Here is a 20,167-nt window from a genome sequence, read left to right as displayed (position 1 = left end):
GAAGCTGAGGCAGGTGAATTCACCTGTGTTGGATTAGTTTGCACAGAAGCAGTATAAGAACAAATCAAAGATGCATACACAAAGAAGGAAAACATCTCTTTTATAGCTCACTTTCACTCCTTTGGTTCTTTTCTGTTCTCCTCTCCTCCTTCTCTACTTCTTCCCTACCAACATACAGATGGTCCCAAGCTGCCTTCAATAATCCAATGCACAGCCATGCCAGTACACCCCAGGCTACACCCCTGATGCTACACTACTCACACACACATACACAGACAGTGCCAGTTCCCTAGGCAGGACCCCTGTCTCTCTAGCCCAGATTGGATCACTTTGGTTCAGCATGGAGCAGTAACACTGGGCCTTAGGGTTCTACATGGGCCTGCAGGGCCCCACGTTGGCCCCGACTACCTTGGGCTGCAATGGAAAAAAGCTCTGAGGCTTGGTTGTGTTATCTTTTGATGATTACTATTATTATTGCTACACAAGCTGGAGTGGCCACATGTTTTGTTTTGTTTTCTAATCAGTTTAAGCCTGTGCAGGCACTCGAGAGCTGACAAAGACAATAAAGATAGAGTGGTGGAAGAAAAGCAGTGAAGGAGAGATGAGCAAACACTGAAAAGGAACTTCTGAGGAGAAAAACAGAGGACTTTCCAGAGAGGACTGATAAAGTAGGAGAAGAGCGATGGTGATGGAAGGATGGAGGTAAATAAAGAAACAGGGGGGATGGAAAAGGAGGATGGATACGCAGAGGGAGGGATGGACAGAGTGTGGTGGATGGGGGAGGGATGGAAGAAGGGATGGAAGGAAGAATGTGACAGATGGGTCGTGCCTGGCCAGAGCTGGGAGGGTGCGGAGAGGTTGGCATCACAGGGTGAGAGAACACACACAAACACACACAATACACACACTAACTGCACGCATACACGCGTGTGCGCTGTTTAACTCATCTCACGCACATTCTCTGCTGTCAGGAGTGTTTTCAATGTCTTTCCTCGTGTCAAGAAAACGTCGGCCATATGATAAATAGACAAATAAATGACGCAGCGGACATGTTTCGACATATTGCTTGCATAAATTTATTTTCTGCTCCTGCAATCAATTTCCCCGTTGGCAGGCTGAGATAATAGTTCAATATGTTGGGTCTAATTTATGCTTTCACATCAGAATTGCCCAAAGTTGTCTATGAAATCAAGATTATCTTAAGGCAGTAGGAGCAAAAGATTACACATTTAAGTTGCTGAAAACAGACGCAACAGATATGTGCTGTTTTATACCTTAAACAAAACCGGGCTTGTTTATGATTGATTTCAGTGGATAAAGTATGTTAAGAAAACTACAGAGATCTTTATCTGAATAGTAAGCAGAGTCAATATGTTTCAGTGTGTCTGTCCCTCCTTCGTGTAGCACGAAGAATAAATAATCCCAATACACTGTATAGTATTAGATATTATGTGCGCCGCATCAAAAGATGGCAGAAAGTGGATTCTTATTTTAATGCTAAGTGTTTAGAAAACTACTCATATATGATGTTACTTTGACAGTGCAACAAAACTTCATTGAAAGAAGTGTAATTTGATTATTTTTACCCTGTGCAACTTTGTGGCTTGTAACCTAGTTCATTCTCTATAGGAACACTTCTTTCTTCGATGGCTGTATTTGTGTTTAGCATGCCTCTCCTGTCTCAGTGATCTATGACAGATATCTAAATCATCAGTGTAATTAATTTATACAATTATTATGCAAAACCAGTTAGAATGAGGATGCAAGCTTCTGCAGCAGTAAATCTTTGTGTCTGTTAACCATTGGTGCACTGCAAAATGTAATGATTAGCAAGTGGAAAATTACAATAAAATCTTCCATCCGTCCATTCAAACATGCAACCAACCCACCCTATAATGTCAGAATATATATACATATATTTTCAGGGTCATAAATGACTTTACACAGCCGTCCATTATTCTCAAATAGCAGACAAATTCAATGTAGGTAACATTTTCACAGTTAAAAATATAAGCGCAGTGCATATATAGCTTTACATTAAATTCATTCAGTTCAATTCAGTTTTATTCATATAGCGCCAAATCACAACAACGGTTGCCTCAAAGCCCTTAATATGTAAAGAGCCTACTCTAATAGAGTGAAAACCCCCAACAATCAAACCTATGACCAGCACATGGCGACAGTGGGAAGGAAAAACTCCCTTTTAACAGGAAGAAACCTTCAGCAGGGGTGGCCGCATGTTTTAGGGGTGGCTGTAGCTCAGGTAGCAGAGCGGATCAGCCACTAACCAGAAGGTCAGTGGTTCGATCCCAGGCTGCTCCAGTCTGCATGCCAAATATCCTTGGGCAAGATAATAACCCCATGTTGCTCTCCGATGCATCCATCGGAGTGTGAATGTGTATGAATGTTAAATACTTAGCACTTAAGCTTAGAAGTGCTGGTGTGATTGGGTGAATGAATTAGCTGTATAAAGCGTGCTCGGACAGAGTAGAAAAGCGCTATATAAGAACCGGTCCATTTACCATTCAGCAGAACCAGGCTCAGGGAGGGCAGCCATCTGCCTCGTCTGATCTCCTGTTGGCCGTGTGTTTTAAAGTGAGTACATTATGTGTTAATATTCCTCTGTGTGAATGTGCAACATGAACATGTTCAAAAACATGAAGGAACAACGATGTTTAATAACGCATTTTTTTATTTAAATAATTGTTTAAATAACGTGCCTAGTTTCTCCTTTTTTAACCTTTACTAAGCTTGTTTTGTTGAATCTGTGTTTTGTTTTGTTTTTTCATTTTTTGCAGTCATCGAGTCAATAAACTGTTATCTTCTTATATAGGAGCTGTGAACGAACAATATTGTTGTATCTGTAACACTTAATATTTTTTTTAAACACAAGTATGGCTTATTGCATATACGTGATGCATCCATGTAAAGTGCTACCTTCTACCTTCCTCTTTGTTAGAATAGATTTCAGACTGAACCTGTGCTTTGTTTTGCTGTTTCCTCTTGTGTGAATATTTGGACAGGTGTGTTGTGTGTACGCTTCTCATAACAAAACTAAATCAACTTAGTCACTGCACATTTTGTTCGAATTCTATTGAACCACTGAGCTGAGATGGGCTGATGCCTTCTTTTGACAGCACGTCTCTGTAGCTTCAAACCCTAAACATTTAGCTATTATTATAAACTGACAGTTGGATGTGAGACACACACTGTGCCTTATTCCTACTGATTTGAAAATGTACCGCATCCTGACAGTGCTGAGACACATCAAACTGGACTGTGAGTTTTGGGATCTGCTAGATAAGAAGCTGCACACACAACTGCAGGGATTTACGCTATTACCCAGACTGCAGTTTGTCTCTTTTATCACGTCTCCACTGCGTTACAGCAGGAGGAAAGACACGACAGGGAGAATGAACTTGACTCTTCCGCAACACCGCCACAGCTGGCTAACTGCTGCTCGCTCGTCGCCCGTGTGTGTATGTGTGTGTTTATACATGTGTACAGCTCAGCAGGTACGTGCAGCAGATGTCCACAAACACACACACACACCCGGTAAAGTAACAGCGTTACCACAGAAGACAGCAGCAGCCTGAGTTAGTGACACTAAAGGTCCTCTCCCTGCGTGACCTCATCAGGTCACCATGGCGGTGATAAAGTGCTGAGTTGCGCACATGTGTACCGGTGCCAGCAGTTCACAACAACACCCCGAACACACCCTGTTAATGCCCCTTATCTACCACACACACACTCGCGCACACACATGCACGCACAGCTGGGAGAGGATGGCAGAAGTGTGGAGGGTGATGAATGAAAGAGAAGCTTTCATTTCTGCCTGTGGGGCTTCATTGTTGCTTTAACCTTAAATCCAATTAATCTGGCTCTTTATCGCAAACGCCTCGTCTTCAAATAAGTCCTTGTGATTCAAAGATTTGTCTCTCCATCTCCTTCTCTCTCTTTCTCTCCTTTTTCATTACCATTCTGTCTCTGTTGAGAGTTCATGGCTGCTCTCCTTCCATACAAGAATTACACAAAGGACAAGTACTGTTTAATCCCATCGTAGCCCAGCCCTGAAGACATACCAGCTGGAGGCCTTTGTGTTTGTGCTTGTGCGTGTGTGTGTGTGTGCTAGATGACAGGTTATATAAACCTGTGTTACTAATGTGTGTTTCTTGCAAACGTGTGAAAATTGCTCATCAATAAGTCTCTTATGTGAGGTAGCTGTATGTGTGGAGGATGTGCATGGGGGTTGCCGTGGTTTTGGGGGGGGTTATGTGTAAGTGGTATTTGGGGCCCCTTCTCACAGAGACACACAGATATTCAAGTTCGAGTTGCATCGCCTTTTGTTTTCAGGAAGGCAGAGGAGGGGGACGAGAGTGCGGTGGGCGGCTGGATGGATGGATGGCTTGCTGGGACACTGTGCCCCCTGATTTTCCCAAAAATCCTCCCCCCTCACATCCACTACCTCCCCCATTTCAGCCACCCCACCCCAGCCAGTGTAGTGCCACTGTATTGTCTGCTGCAGGCAGGCCGCTTGTTGCTTGCCTTCTGTCCTGCTGTGCTGAGTGCCTGACAAAGGCGCTCTTTTAAATATGTAGACAATCCTAGATCACTTGCACACACACACACACACACACACACACACACACACACACACACACACACACAAAGGTTTGTCCCAGCTTTCCTCTTTCGCTCCCTTGCCATCGGTTCTTCTGTGCTTCGACCTGTCCTGGGAATATTTCCTTTTTCATGGCAAATCAACAAGTCCCCGACATGAGAAGGAATACAGGAAGCTTTTCTCCCGTCATTGCGCTATAAGCTCTGAATGAATGCGTGAATAGCGTTGCCGTCTCGTCAAGGCTAAAAGCTTGAATCCTGTTTGTTATGGAGCTTTCGTTTTACTGTACATTTAAACAGATTCATTTTTATGCACAGGAAGAGAATCCATTTTTTTAATGGATTGAACATAAATACATGAATAATCTTTTTACACTGCTACACAAAGCAAAAACATAACAGTCTGGTATTTGCATGCTATGGAGTTTTAAGACGTAAACATCTGTCTCGAGCTGAGTTTTAGAAGTTCCAAAGTTAAAGAATCCTTTTTTTTCTCTGTTCAACCTGCAGATGTCATTTTAGAGACAAACCAAGACACAACAGCCAAACATCAGGACGTTTCCACATGTCCACATGACACTCTTCTCTTTATCTCTTCCTCCCTCCTCCCTCCCTTGGTACGAGAGTCCTCCCTGGCAGCTTGGCAGAGTCCGCTCCCTCACGCAAACCAGCAGAGTGCAGGGGCCCGGGCCCCAGACAGGAGCCCAAGCTGGTCTCAGCCTCCCAACATGTTGAGCTGGCCCGCCTTGGGCACAGCCAAATGGTTCTGCAGCTGCCCCTTTGTCCCCCCTTCCTTAAGTAAACAAAGGACAGAAACAAATTAATGACCTACATTCACAGCAAACCTCGCACGGCCTCCTCATACAGAGAGAGAGAGAGAGAGCGCAGTTGTCTACAAGCAGATGTTCACTTACAACGCTGCAGATTGCAATTAATGATCACCAAGTAGCGCAGGAGCAAAGGAGAGGGTTAATGTATTTTCTGCCTCTGAAGATTTAAAGAAGGTATCTCAAAGAGACTTTTTTACATTGTCTCGATATCTCAACTGAGAAAAAAGGGTGTTTTTTCTTTTAAAATGAAATGTCTCCTACTGTTTTTTGACAAGTTTTATAATAAAATAAATATATTCCAAATAATGGCCAGCCACTGTGAGTAACCTCACCTAGTAAAATAGCTGCAAAGTTGAAATATTGAACTTTCCTTGAAGTGGACGTCACACTGAAATCTTTTTAACACTTCCAAGTTTCTTAAACTGACATTAGGCATTCATCAGACAGGGGAAAATGTCATAAAGATTAGGAGTGAGCTTATCACGTGAGTGTGCATTGGGGGCTTATCGAAGTGGCCATCTGTGGCCTAATGAACGCTGCTCCTTGGCCTCCGAGTGCAGGGGCTTTTAATGCATCTGTAAGAGCCGGTTTACTGAGCAGCAAGACATTAGCTAAAGCTGATTTCTTTACTGGAAACCTGTGCCTGAGAACCTTTAGGAAGAGGCTGTGTGCGTGTGGTGCAGGGGATTGGATCTCAACAAGCTGCTGCACATTTTCTTCTCAAATGCAGCCTACACTTCAGCCAGTGCTGCAGATATATATCAGGAGCTGTGTGAGTACACACACAGCGAGTGTGCAGGCCACCACGCTGTGTCCAGGCACGGCTCGCTGTAGAGCTTCTCAGACACACACACACACACGTGCACAGCTTCCACCCACATGACAAGTCATTGCAGAGCAGGATGCCAAGACCTCCCAACTGGCCCTCATGCAACCTGTAACTCGTGAGCGCGCACACAGAGTTAAATGTCGCTAATCTTCGTTATTTTAATGGCAGCGAGGAAACTGTGACTTTTATGAGTAAAGTTAAACACAAAAAAGAAAAAAGCTTCACACACACATGGGTTGAATTTCAAGATTCTTATAATTTATTGCAGTTTGCACACAATTTAAAAATGTCAACAACAGCACACCAAAAAATTACAAAACTAAACACAATTAGAATTTACTCCCCTTGAGAGAAAAAAAAATCAACCCAACTATGATTGTCAAAGCTAAAATGACTAAATCTGAAAAAAGGAACATAAAAGAAAAGCAAAGGAAAAAAATTGTAATCTCAACAGGGAGTAAATAGATCTCAATTGAAATCTGCTTGTCCCCCCCCCGCCCCCAGACAGTGATTGTCCTTTTTCAAAACAGACTCAGTCATTTCATGCCCTCTCCCCACCCTCCAACCCTTCATGTTCTTTACCATAAACTGTCCATGACATTTGATTTTTTTTTTTTTATTTTATTTATTTTTATACCTTACTTAAAAAAAAACCAACAAAACCCCCCCCCAATCTATCCCCTTTTGTTTTCAAGTAAGCACAGCAAAAAGATGGAGATGTCCAGTCGGGGTGGTTTACTTCACAGCGTCTTGAGTGGTTAACATCACTCCCGCCACTCCACCCCACACACTCACACTTTTAAAAATAAAATAACAGCCCGGACTACAGCAGTTTAAGGCGGTCAAGTAAAACCAGAGGAACAGAACGGGGAGGGAAAAAAATGAGAAAAAACCCCCAGCAGTAATGATGAAAACAACAGCAGGATGGAGGGAGCCCATATGCAGAGACGCTGCCAGTGAAGAAATAACATTTCGGGACAAAAATGAGACGATGTGGTGCAAACTGTCGCAATGTCACCCACACTGTTGCATTGGCAGAGCCTGTAGGTGCCACCAGATGACGGGGCGGCATGTACATATACCCCACCCACCACATGCACATCTGCGGGGACACACACACTAACACACACACACACATACATATTTGAGTGAGTGAGAGGGGGGGGGGGGGTAATGTGGAGTGTCAGTATCTTTCTGAAAAATGTTTTTGGATTGTATAAACGCTCGACCAATTATTTTGAAATTTCAATAAAAACAAGAAAAAAAGAAGAAGAAACTGATGTAGCCCTGACCCAAACGCAACATTTACATACAAGAGTTTTCTAATCACATGATCAAAATAGATAAATTCAATAAATTCCAAGAATTTACACAAAATTTTCAACAGCCATTTCTCAATGCTTTACAGTATCAAATACATCACAGCATCAGAAATGTAATTTTATTTTTATTTTTTTTAAATAAAGGCATCTTTTCAGCAAAAAATCTGATTTCATGTCTTTAAGCTTAAAAAGGTGCATTCAGGCATGCCAATTCTCTCCCATCCATCTCAAAGTAAGGATTATGCTTTAAAAGGAAACACACAAACAGACACGCACGCACACACACACAGACGTGACATCCGCTGCACCTAATGTGAAATGCACACTGCACTGAGCTGAGTGAGTTTAACGGCCCCGCTCAGCTCAGCACAGCTCGGCTCAGCGTGAAGCAACAGTGTGGCAGAGATATCTGACCCTTCAACTTTCAGCAGGACAGCTCAGGTTCAGCCTCGCTCCTTCCTTACTCCCTCCCTCCGTATCCTTCACACTTCAGCCAAGCCACAATTTAATAAAAAATGTTTTAAAAAAACTGCACTCAACAGACCTGAAACGAGAGCCCAAATCTGCAGAAATAATTAAGAAATGGCTCGACCGCGTTTAGAACTGGTGAGGACGGACACAAAAGTTATAGCAGTAGAGACATTTAACGCCTGAGGAGGAGCAAGAGGAGGAAGTGCTGGGTGGACGTAGATCTTCAGTAGGTTAAATTGACTGGTGCTAACCGAGTCACACGCTCGTAAACACACACGCGCACGCACGCATTAACACACACACACGCGTGCAGCAGAAAGATCAGTGCATATAGACACAGGCTTAAAATGCTTCATCATATCGCTTCAACATCCGACGGAAACACATTCGGTAACGTTCTTCTAGGATCCCAGCGAGTACAAAATATCCGACTTTTCACTGTCAAAAGTGTACGGTTCAAACATTCCCCCTCCCCGATGCAAAAACCACAACTTAAAGGTTTAAGACAAAATCAAAATTTCATGCATTTTTTTTTCCATAGTCGTGAGAATAATATTCAGTTTTTCAACAGACCGCACCCTGGATAGTATTCACAAAGAAAAGAAAAGAAAAAAAAAGGAAAGCCCGTTGTCAAATATTTGATCAATTACAATGTGTACAGTAATACAGCAAATTCACATTTTTTATTTTAAAATATACAGGTTTGGACGTCATGCAACAACAGCAGGTCCCATTACAAAAAAAGTAACAAAATAATAATAATAATAATCATTAATTTAAAAAAATGCAAAGAATTAAAGTTTTTAAACTATATCAGAACAATATACAACAACCTTAAATTAAATAACTTTTCAACAAGAGATGTTTTAAAGACTGCCAGCTAGATTTAAGAAAAAAATTCTATCGATAACAATAATAATTAATAATTATTTGTAAAGGTCTTTTCATTTTTAGAAAATACTTCAAATTGACTGGAAGTGAAAAAAGGAGGCTGTGCATTGCATGAGTGCCATCAGTTTATCTGTCAGTCAGTCAGCTTTCCCCTGAACACACAACACCAAAGAGCTTAACAAGAGAAGCGGGGAGCGCTTCGCCAACGACACCTCCGTGCCAGTAGAAAATAAAATCAATACACACAAAACACACTCATACACACTCACGCACGTTAGGTGAAATTTTTGCCAGAGTAGTGCAGTACCACACACACACACACACTCGCGTGTGCGCACGCTAATTCAAACTGTGTGTTTGGTGGCGTCGACTTGTGGTGATCACAGTACCCGTTTAGTGTATTGTAATGCTTTTTCACTTCAGTGTGTTCGACCTGAACTCCTGCAGTGGTGTTTTGCTGTCTGTGGAACTGGGACCGATACGCTGGCCAGCATCGGAGTGTTGTGTCTGGGATGAAACACAAACAGAGTGAAATCTCTTCAAAAAGGCGAGACTTTCTCACTGGGACCCGTGTCCAGAGACGCAATTAAAACCACCAACAGGAGAGAACTTGCGCGAAATAAAAATGAGGATTCAGAATAAAATAGAATAAAACAAAAATTACCCCAAATAGGAACAAAAAGAAAAGAAAAACAACTCAGTAGTAACATTTTCATGTGCTATTAAAGTGCTATTGAATGAGATGTTGCAACAAACAAGAACGTGACTCACTTAAACCCCGAATATCAAACTCTGCCGCCTCCCTCTAACCTCCCCACGCCTCTCTGCCTTTCTTTCACTCTCCGTCTTTTTCCCTTTACCAAACCTAGAAGTCTGTTTCTACTTCCACAGTTCCTGGGAGCTGTCCTCGATCGCCCAATCCCTGACATTTGGGAGCGCCAGAGGTTCGCTCTTCACTGACAGCGAGTTGACCAGTTCGCAATGGAACTTGCGGATGTGTCGGTAGAGGTCCCCGGATTGCGTGAAGCGCCGCTCGCACCACTTGCAAGCATGAGGCTTCTCACGCGTGTGCACCACTGCGTGGCGGCTGAGGTTGTGTGAGTACTGGAAGCTCTTGCCGCAGGTGGTGCAGGTGTAGGGTTTTTCACCGGAGTGTGTCCGCTCGTGGCGCTTCAGCGTGTACATGCAGGAGAAGGTCTTGCTGCAGATGTTGCAGGTGGGCACGTTGACGTCTCCGGCGGGCTTGGCGCGGATGCCCTCCTGCTCCCTGAAGTGGGAGCTGAGGTGAAGCTGGAGGATGTGGGGTGAGGGGAAAACCTTGTTACACAGCGGGCACATGAAGATCTGTGTGTGTTGAGCCGACAGCATGTTGGAGACGTAAGGCAGCAGCGAGCTATCCATGCTGGCCGCCTCAGCCTGAGCGCGCTCGTTTTCGCCCCCCAGGATGTCCTCATCGTCTGCTGTGGCTGGAGGCTTCTCCTCCCGCTCCAGCTCTGAGGCCAGGGAGGCTTCTCGCAGAGCAGACAGGTGTGCTTCCAGGCCGAGCCTCCGCTGGGCCGACAAGGGCCCTCCGACCCCGTGGTGGGCCAGGCCCCCATTGGTGTTAGGAACCGTGGCCTTGGTGAGGCCGCTATGCTCCATGTCATAGTCCCCACCTCCCAGTTCCTCTTCCTCATCTGAAGCCACGCCCCTTTCTACCTTTACCCTAACAGCCAATGGGCTTTGGAGGCTGTCTGGTGTAGCTGCTCCGCTGAAAAAGGATTGGTGGTGGTTAGTGTGGTTGCTACCTGCAATTGGCTTGACTGACAGGTCCAGGACGCAGTCAGCTGCATCATTTGACACCCTCCTACCCCTGTGGCCCCCACGAGAGCTCACGGAGCGGTGGGACCTCTGGGAGAGAGATCCAGTGGAGCTGGTGGGGCTGCCGGCCGGAGAAAGGAGCTTTCCTCCCTCTCCCAGGCCTTCCCCTGCTTGCGTCTCCGTCTCACCCTGCCCTGGACTGGTTGTAGCCATAGCTGGTGTCCCTGGTCTGTCTGCAGACGGCAGCCTCAGCCACAGCGGCCCTCCCTCTGCCTTTCCCTCCTCCTCTTCATCGCTGTGCAGCAGGTCGGCAGTAGCAGGCCGGCCTGTGGAACTGTCTGATAGACTATCGGCTTTATCAGAGCAGCTGGACCCACCGTCATCCTCTCTGCGCGTGCTGTCTGCCTCCGCTGTGGCCTTCTGCTTCAAACGTTTCTTACACACCTTGACAATGTCATACATGTGCAAGTAGCTGGCTGCTGCCAGCACATCCTCCACGGGAAGGTCCTGGAACTGCAGTTTGCCCTCATACATGAACTCCAGGAGCAGGGAAAAGGCCGGAGCTGTGACAATGTCACTGTTGAGGTGCACCACGTCTCTCTTGTCCAGCTGGTCCTTGTAGAAAAGGTGAAAGTACATGCTGCAGGAGGCCAACACAGCACGATGGGCACGGAACTGGGCATCGCCCACCAGCACCGTGGAGTCACACAGGAAGCCCTGATGCCGCTGTTCGCTCAGACACTGGAGTAAATGTCTGCTGTGGTCTGGGAACTCCATCCTGCCGTCCTCATAACCTGAAGCCACACACACAGACACAGCGTCAAAGTTAATTACATCTCGTAAAGTATCAAAGATGTCTTTCATTTTAAACCTACAGTTTTTATTTTTTGTTATTTTAATGATTTCATTTAGGGGGTGTAATTAAAAAAAACAACCTTTCCATGAGCATAAATATGCAAAATATAAAGAATTAAAAGGTAAACAAGAGGCAACCAAGATTACATGAAATGAGGAGCAATAGAAAACTATGGAATCTAAAAAGGTGGAAAACAAGTTAAAAACGTAAGCTAAATAGAGAGACCATGATTTAGTTTTTATCACCACTAAGACGTTTCTTTTAACGCCACAATTTCTGTGAACAAAATTTGTATTAAATCTGGTAAAAAACACAAAAAGATTAAAAATTAAGAGACACAAGGACAGAGAGAATCAGTAAAAAAACATATCTGATATAACAACGGTGACAACAAAACAAGAAAAAGACAAGAAAACACGAAAGGCACAAACAGGAAGAGTAACACATGAAATAATAATTTTAAAACACATAAAAAGTTAACTAAAATAAGCCATGACCTACGCACAACCCGGATTTTTTTACTCCTCATCCCAACATCGACAGAAACAATTCTCGTAAAGTCGTGCACACATTCCTTCATACATCAAACCAAATGTTCATTTTCTGCTCCAATTACTTGCTTAATTTAAAATAAATAAAAAGTAGACAAGAAAAATAGAAAGAAAATACAATTTATGGTTTCATTTAAGAAAAACCACTAACTCAGTTTTGTACCAAGACAAAGACTCAATCTCAGGTAAACCACCAGCGACCGATTCTTCTACTCGGTCTCTCCGCTCTCACTCTCTGTATCTCTCCAACTCCTCTGCCTGCACTCCTGGATTGTCGCTGCTCCTACGCTGGTTATTTTTATTAACCCACTTTGGCCTGGCCTGGCACAGCCCTTTTAGGTAACCGGCTTTCAGCTGCACACGCTGTCCTCACATATAAAACACAACACACACACACTTAGTACCAGCCTACCTACCAACCACCTCCACAGGCTAAGTCGAGCAGCAAAACTGGCCAATTGAAACAGCACTGTCAAAAACAAAACAGCTTGTCCCTTGTTTAACCTGCGAGCTTCGGCTTTAGGTGTGAGATTAGACGTGGAGGGAAAAAAAGGGAGGAAATTTGCATCAATGCTCTGCAGGTGTTCTTAGAGAAGATTTGCTGGAAATTATCGAATTAATAAAATTAATTACCAACTAATTGTGCAAAAAACCTTTGATTCCAGAAGACAATAAGAAAAAAGAAATGTGTAAAAGGTCCCACCTGTTAGCCAAGTCGATTTGTCGTGCCTGAGAAAATACATTGGTCCCGCTCTGCACTGTGTTAACCAAAGCAGTTAAATCACCTCATTTGAATGAAGCTAAACCAAGAATGTCAGTGTGTTAGACTGTGTGTGCGTCCGTGTGATGTGCATGTGTGTGTGTGCTCGCCCTCCGGCTTGTTCAGACTGCTTTTAATGAGGGGGACTTACAGGGACAAGGGTGTACCACCTCCCACCTCCCCCCCACCCCACTGTCCAGCCAAACCCCTCTACCACCTCCTCCTTCCACACACACACACACACTCGCACACACATATAAACCAGCCGTCACTCATGCACTCCTTTCCATCTGAATCTTACAAGAACAACCCCGCACATCCGCCCCATAGTAGAAACTGCCCTCTTCCTCAACCCCCTCCACCCACCACCACCCAGAAGAGAAGATTTACAATACAATCACTGTAAGTGCCCTGCTCGTCACAGCATCAATCCTAATCCTTAAAGATGGCTAAAAATAAAGACGACGGTGGCGACGGTGGGGAGGGAGCCGCCGGCGGAGACTCAGGAGGGCAGCAGCCCAGTCACCCAGCCCACCCGGCCCCGGCCAGCCAGCTCAGGCAGGGGTCTGAGAGAGACACACACAGAGGGGCAGGCAGGGAGGGAGAGGGTGAGGGAGAGGCTGGGACGGCCGAGGAGGGAGGCTTACCCACATCTGATCCAGCTGACGGGGGCCATATGGCAGCTGCTAGCCAGATAAAGAGATTAAGACTAGGAGGGAGTGCGATTACAGCTGTCTAGCCAATTCAGGCAGCTCAAATCTGCAACTTCTAAATTAGTCTCCTCTACTCCAGCCGACAGGAGGGGGAAAATGGGTAGAGCGCACCGCACATGCTTTCAAGTAGTTTTTACAGCGAGCTAGAATCAACAGGAAAAAAGTAAAGTAGATAATACAGATTAAATAACTGCTCAGTTTATTCTAGGGTTTTTTAAGCCTATTTATTAGCTAAAATGTGTGTTTATTGTCTTCTCTTAAAATGTCTAAATACTATATTTCAAAGGAGACTTACTTTTATGATTTATGATCACGATTAAACTGCAAAAAACTACACTTCCCTTTCAATTAACAAGTGTCCCGACAAAACGTCTGACAGCTCAAACAGGAAGCAGCAGCTTAAGTTTTAAATGCACCCCTCTCGACTGCAAGCTAAAAACAAGCAGACTGCTCCCGGGCTGCAATTACCCCTCAGACAGGCAGCACCGGCTACCTTTGCCGTTTACTTCTGAAGCACTCGCCAGCAGTTTCACGCAGTTCTCACACTGGTTTGACACACCGGAGATCCCCCACAACAAAACAAAACTCCACCATCCCGGACTCTCCTACTGTAAACACACGCACGCACACACATACACACACAAAACGATACCTGCAGCAGTATGCATCAACTTGATTAACTCCACTGTAGCAGAATAGCCGGGCTCTCTGGCTGGGAATGGCTGTGTATCGCCCTCTCCCTCTCTCTCTTTCTTTCTTGCTCTTTCTCTTGCTCGCTCGCTCTCTCTGAATCAATGAGTGGGTAGAAGAGGAGAGAAGAAGAAGAGGGAGGCAGGCAGGCAGGCAGGCAAGCAAAAAAAAAAAAAACACGCTGTTCAAACTGCGAGGGACAGATGCAAAGTGGAGGAGATGTTGGAGGGGGAACGAGATACCACCTCCCTCCTCCTCCTCTTCCTCCTCCTCCTCCTAACTGGCGCTGATCAGCAGCCACAAACACACACACACACAGCGTGCGCACACTGCACACACACACGCACAGCACTGACTCTCCCAGGCTGCCGCTGAGACTCACAATAAAGGACTGGGGAGGGGTGGAGGCAGTGGAGGGATGGAGGAGGAGGAGGTGGGGTGGATGGCAGCCTGTCAGCTGCTCTGACATCATCCTCAGATGGAGATGCTACCTCCAGCTGTGCTCTTTCTACAGCCATATGCTGCCTCCTCTACACTCCTGCCACCAGACTCCTCTTTCATTCTACCAACACCGCACAACTTTGTCTCTCTTCTCCCCCTCCTTTTTTTCTCTCTCTGGGAAATAAAACACAAGTCGGCTAAAATATTCTGGGATTTGGTGTTTGGAGTTTACACATCAAAATCACTAAGCTGCAACTGCCACCAAAACTATTAAGGAAATGCAAAGTTTACGCACTAAAAAAACACACATACACACACACAAACAACTTTTCTTTTACCTGGCGTCTAAAATCATTTGAAATGCACTTCTCTGTCCTTCTCCTTCTGTCTTTTTCTCCTTCCAGTTACCATAAACAAAAGCCAACACGGCACATTTGCAACTGACAGACGCACGCAGCTGATATTGTTTTCCACTCTTTTACGGTTCAGCGCCGCTACCTCGTCTTGTATTCACTCATTCATCCGCTCATCCATCCATCCATCCATATATCCATGTATCCAGCAACCACCACCCCCTACACACCACCACCACCACTGCCCGGACCCTTCGAACGACTCACTGGGTGACAAAAATGAGCCGAAAGAGTCCAGTGAGGGCAAAACAAAAGGTGTGCAGGGTGTTTAATAGCCGGGGAGAAACTTATTACACTTATTATAACGGCTGTATTTCGCTTTCGTTTTGGGCAAACTTTCTGTAACGTTTACAACTCTGCAACTTTTATTTTCTATTTTATTTTGGCTGTAAATAAAGTTGTGGTTTTTTTTTAAATAAAATAATAGCAACACCGCCCACTGAGTTTCCACAATAAAATGTGATCACAGCTGCACACAAATGTGGAAATAAATTACATTTATATTATTTTTTCTTTGTTTCATAATCACCCATTTCAACATTTTGTAAGTTAATTAGAAATATTTGCCGTGTAATCTCCTGTAATGAAAAATTTCACTGTGTCAATAAAACAGAAATAAAGTGCGGGAAACATCACATTAATCAACTTAAACTTCTAATTAACTTCACCACCGGAGTTCTTTTAATTACACGGTTTGGAAGTCGCTTTAAAAAAAATCAATTTCACCTCACTTTGACGCGTTTTTATCACCTCTAAAGTGCTATCAAATTTAGGAGAAAGTCTGCTGGAGTTTGTTTTAATTTAAGACTCAATTTTCAAGCTGCCTGCCCACGACGGTCCGGAGAAAAAATTAGCATAAAAGTCCAACTCCTGCTACCGCTTACAGGCTGTTCAGAGACAAGTCTCCGAGCGAGAAAAGGAGTATTGTAATTAATTTCTTACCAGAAGACACAACAAACACAGAAAAACAGGGAGAGACACACACGGAGACACACTGACCCACGCAGCTAGCTATAGCCCGATCGCGGCTAACAAAAGTAAGGCGGACGGGCTGCAATATTGAGCTATTTACAGTTGTTCGGGAGGCCCAGGTGCTATGACAACAGCCCCTAAAACACCGCGGAGGGACGGCTAACATAGCAACTATTAGTGCGTGGAGACAACACAGTCATGCTAAGGAAGGTTTAGCTACTTTTTCCCCTCCGTAACCCACCCTCTCTCTCTCTCTCCTGAGCCTCCTTTAATCGGACTCCGGTATTAGAAGCAGCACTTACAGACAAGAAGGTCCACCGTCTTCCCCGCTTCCTCCGTCAAAATCCCCTCTTTTTTCCTTCGGAGACAAAACTAGATTGACTTTGGACTAATTTCCATAACAGGCTGCCGAGGCGAGCAGGCGCAGGGACGGGGAGTCTAGCACTCTGCGGCGGCCAGATGTTTCCGAGCTGTTGCTGCTCAACTCGGGCTGGGGAAGGAGGCGAGTTGACTGGCACGGCACGGAAGCCAATGGTGCCGGCGAGGAGGAAAGTGAAGGCAAATTGGAAGCGGCCCTCTGACAGAGGAGAGGGAGGGATATGTCTTCTTCTCCCGTCGGCGTAGGTTGACACCAGGCAACAACAACAGCAGCAGCAGCAGCACACACACAGTGAGAAGGCAGGAAACAAGAAGCTGGGCCAAACCAACTGGTTCTGCGAGTCAGTGAGGCGGACTGGCGCAGCGGAGAGCGAGGGAGAGTGGAGAGCGGCGCAGTGCGCTCTGGGTACTGTAGTCAAACCTGGAGCGAGAGGTGTCGTGGGGGGGGGTAGGAGGCAGGGAGGGAGGGAGGCTAAGGGGGTGGAGCTGATATGAGCAGGTGCACCACCTTGACAGGAAGTAAAAACATGTGGTTGGGTTTTCCAGTGGTGCTGGATAATGCTTAAGACACAGGCATAAAGCCAGCTGCACCACTTCCAGAGGTGGACATGTATTATGTATGATGACCAGATGAAGATGTGATAAACTATTTATATTGCGTAGTAGTTGTAAGCAAATGCGAGCATTTATATTAGTGTGTTTGTTAATGCACCGCTGATAAACATTTTCAAGTGTTACAAACAATTTATTACGTATTTACGTAGTTGATAGATAATTAGGAAGATGTAAAGTCAACAAACCTACCTTGCTCACTTACCTTACTTCATTTTAATGCCACCTCATTTTAAAAGTGTGTGCTGTCCATCCAGTTAAAAATAAAAAATTTTGTTCAATCAATAAAAAAAAGTTTTCTTTGCCCGATGAAGGGATGCGGAGAAGTTCATCTACTAGTCAGATAAGTGTCCTTGGGCAAGATACTCCACTCCAAGTGATGGATAGAAAAATACTGTATGGTGTGTGTGAATGGGTGATTGCAGCTTGTAGTAAAAAGTAAAGAGGTTGTGTGTCTGCTTCAGAGTTTGTTTCTTCAACACAGTTAACCTTGATCCCTCAGATAGATAGATAGACAGATAGACACAGTTTAACTTTCACTTTTTCATAATGCACCTTTGGACAAAAACATGCCCCCATCCCTATAAAGGAAGTGATGTTGGCATCCCCTTGTTAATGTTGCCTGTATGTTTTATTTGGCCCCCAAGCCAAAACGCCTTGGTCAAACCATGAAGGTATTTTGTGTGCCTCAGTGGCTGCAAAGAGGCGCCTACCTGCTAATATATACCAAACCTGTTTTGACTTGCCGAGGTAGGAAAAGAACAAAGTGTTAATGATGGCTCAGCTGGCCTGTAGGTGCATCAGAAAGCCATGGCAGTAGATCAGAATCCACAAAATTGAGAATACAGCTATTGATAATACCGCTGTCATTTCCCTATAAAGTGTCTCCTGTGGCAAATCCTCAAACCTTTTCCAGGTGTGGCTCTGATGCAGTAGTAGTATGTGGGTTTTATTCAAAACATTTCAGAGCCCATGTTCATTATAATGCATCTGAGACATGTTATCAGGCCTGGTCTTATTTGTTAGAAGGAACAATCTACGCTTTACTACTTTCATAATAATATCAAAATTGCAGTGTATAACTAGGGTGATTCTTCAAAGCACAAAGAATAAAACTGATTAACATTTTATCTGCAGTTAACTGTTACAAAGGCCTTAAAGGCATTTTTATTTAATGTGTTTTTATTATTCATTAAGTGACTAAATAGACAGACAGCTCTGAGAGCCACAGTTAACAGTAAAATGATCATTTGTTTTACTTCTTTGACATGTTATGAACTAAACAGCAATTTATCTTCTGCTTAAACACAATAAAAATATTAATCACTAATAATATGATTGCTTGAGTCACATCTGTACACTATGAGCTTGTCCAATACCAAGAATTTCTTAAAATCTTAAACTTGTCTTTCCTCTGTGAAAGCTTATATCTGTATTTGAACTAATCCAAAGACATGTTAACATATTTGAGGAAACTGTCTCCTTAACAGAGGCTATGATGATTTTTGGAGTGAGAAAAACTAATGTGCCTCTGTTGCTGTTCATGCTTATAGCACGGTTAAAACCTATAATAAAGTGTGGCTGCCTAAGCTGTGTGAGTCAGAAGAACAAATCCAAAATGTCTGTAAGGTGTAGTTAAAATGTTTGTTTTGTCTCCACCAGAAATCACTCTTACAGGCGTCAATCGGAGTCTGAAATGAAAGGAGGAAGAAGGAAATTCTTTTCTGAAATGACTAATACAGGCCCAGCAGTGACCTTGGATACAAAAGGGTGAATAAAAGTAACAGGTTCCTGTGCTGGCTGACAGGTTTTAACTGCCCGTATCTTTCCCGGGTGACACATGAGTTGTCTTGGACTTCTCTTTCACGGGAGACCTGTGACTTGCTCTGTCCTCCTGAAGTAACATCAAGGCTTCTGGTGGCAGGGCCTGTCTAACCTGTAAGTGGCAGTTTACAATAAACAGGCTGTTGCACATTTTTACACCGGACTGGTTTGTTCCACCAGTAACGGGCGAGCAGAAATCAAGCTGATGTTCTTTTTTTTTTTGGTTTGTTTTAATTTAGTTGTTTTTTTATCAGTCTTTGTTATGGATGCCTTTAGCAGTACGAAATGCTTCACAGATATTGAGGTTGCACGTTTCCTACGTGACAACTGAGAGAAGAGAGCACTGAATCTAGGACACGGCGCAACATCAGCAGCAATATATCTTCCTGTCCAGATAAAGGGACACCATTTCACAGATTTCAAAATAAGGATGTTCAGAGACTTAAAGCTTAGAGTGACACACAAGATGAATTTATTTATTACCCCACTTACCACAAATTATATGCTTACAACATATTTTTCAACTTCTCACAGATGTGGGTCACTGGGACAAAAACCTTTTTTGAATGTGTGTCTGTCATGAGAGTCTCTATGTGAAAAAGTTTGGGGCAGCTCTGCTTGGTGCGTCTGAGGGCCTATTTGCATCTCGTGAACCTGTCCCAGTAAACTAATTGGCGTCACTAATAGATGGCTGGATGAAACGCAGCCCTGTATGGTAATGAATTCACACGATCTGGTGTCATAGCTGAAGGACTTGTTAAAATGCAAATGAATGATGACCCTGTTATGTGTCTATCAATTTAGGGATCCATGTTACCAGCGCATTACAATGAGCCCCTTGTTCATGCACGAAAATACGCAGTTCAACGAGGGGGCCTGTGCAGGAAATTGGACTGAAGGACAGGCTTTTAAAAACTGTTGGCTAATTTGTGCAATAAACGTATGGCAGTCAAAGCATTTTAGATGTAGCCATATTTAATATACGCTGCCATTTAGAGTTTCTCTTTTTCACTTTGGCTGTATTGGAAAGCTCACCTCTCCGGAAGTGTCTTTTGTAGCTTCTGTATATGATGACTGAAAAGAGAAAGATAGCCTTGGATGTACTGAAATCTGTTCTCCAGAGACTCCTGTGCAATTTTCTAAACTTCTTTCACCTTTCTCGAGTTCCCTCCTCTGATCCACATATTGTTTTGC

At 44.2% G+C, this 20,167-nt stretch overlaps 1 protein-coding gene across 3 annotated transcripts; it reads right to left on the bottom strand.

Moving 5' to 3' along the window:
- Nucleotides 1-6,515: 6,515 nt before the first annotated feature.
- zbtb18 (zinc finger and BTB domain containing 18) lies at nucleotides 6,516-16,926 on the bottom strand. 3 transcript variants are annotated; one of them, XM_085427632.1, is made up of 2 exons: nucleotides 16,462-16,926; nucleotides 6,516-11,557 (listed from the first exon to the last, which is right to left on the bottom strand). In XM_085427632.1, exon 2 carries the CDS (start codon nucleotides 11,538-11,540, stop codon nucleotides 9,843-9,845), a length of 1,698 nt encoding a protein of 565 aa, XP_085283758.1. In that variant the 5' UTR covers nucleotides 11,541-11,557; nucleotides 16,462-16,926; the 3' UTR covers nucleotides 6,516-9,842. The 3 variants fall into 3 exon arrangements, with proteins under 3 accessions (XP_085283758.1, XP_085283757.1, XP_085283755.1); XM_085427631.1 differs by lacking the exon at nucleotides 16,462-16,926 and adding an exon at nucleotides 14,296-15,539; XM_085427629.1 differs by lacking the exon at nucleotides 16,462-16,926 and adding an exon at nucleotides 12,874-13,077.
- Between the last annotated feature and the right edge of the window lie 3,241 nt (nucleotides 16,927-20,167).

Source organism: Rhamphochromis longiceps, linkage group LG13 (genome assembly GCF_057381845.1).
Source record: "Rhamphochromis longiceps isolate RC_006_pf linkage group LG13, R_longiceps_female_GT1.1, whole genome shotgun sequence".
NCBI classification, from domain to species: Eukaryota; Metazoa; Chordata; class Actinopteri; order Cichliformes; family Cichlidae; genus Rhamphochromis; species Rhamphochromis longiceps.
This window is presented reverse-complemented; position numbering and strand designations above follow the sequence as displayed.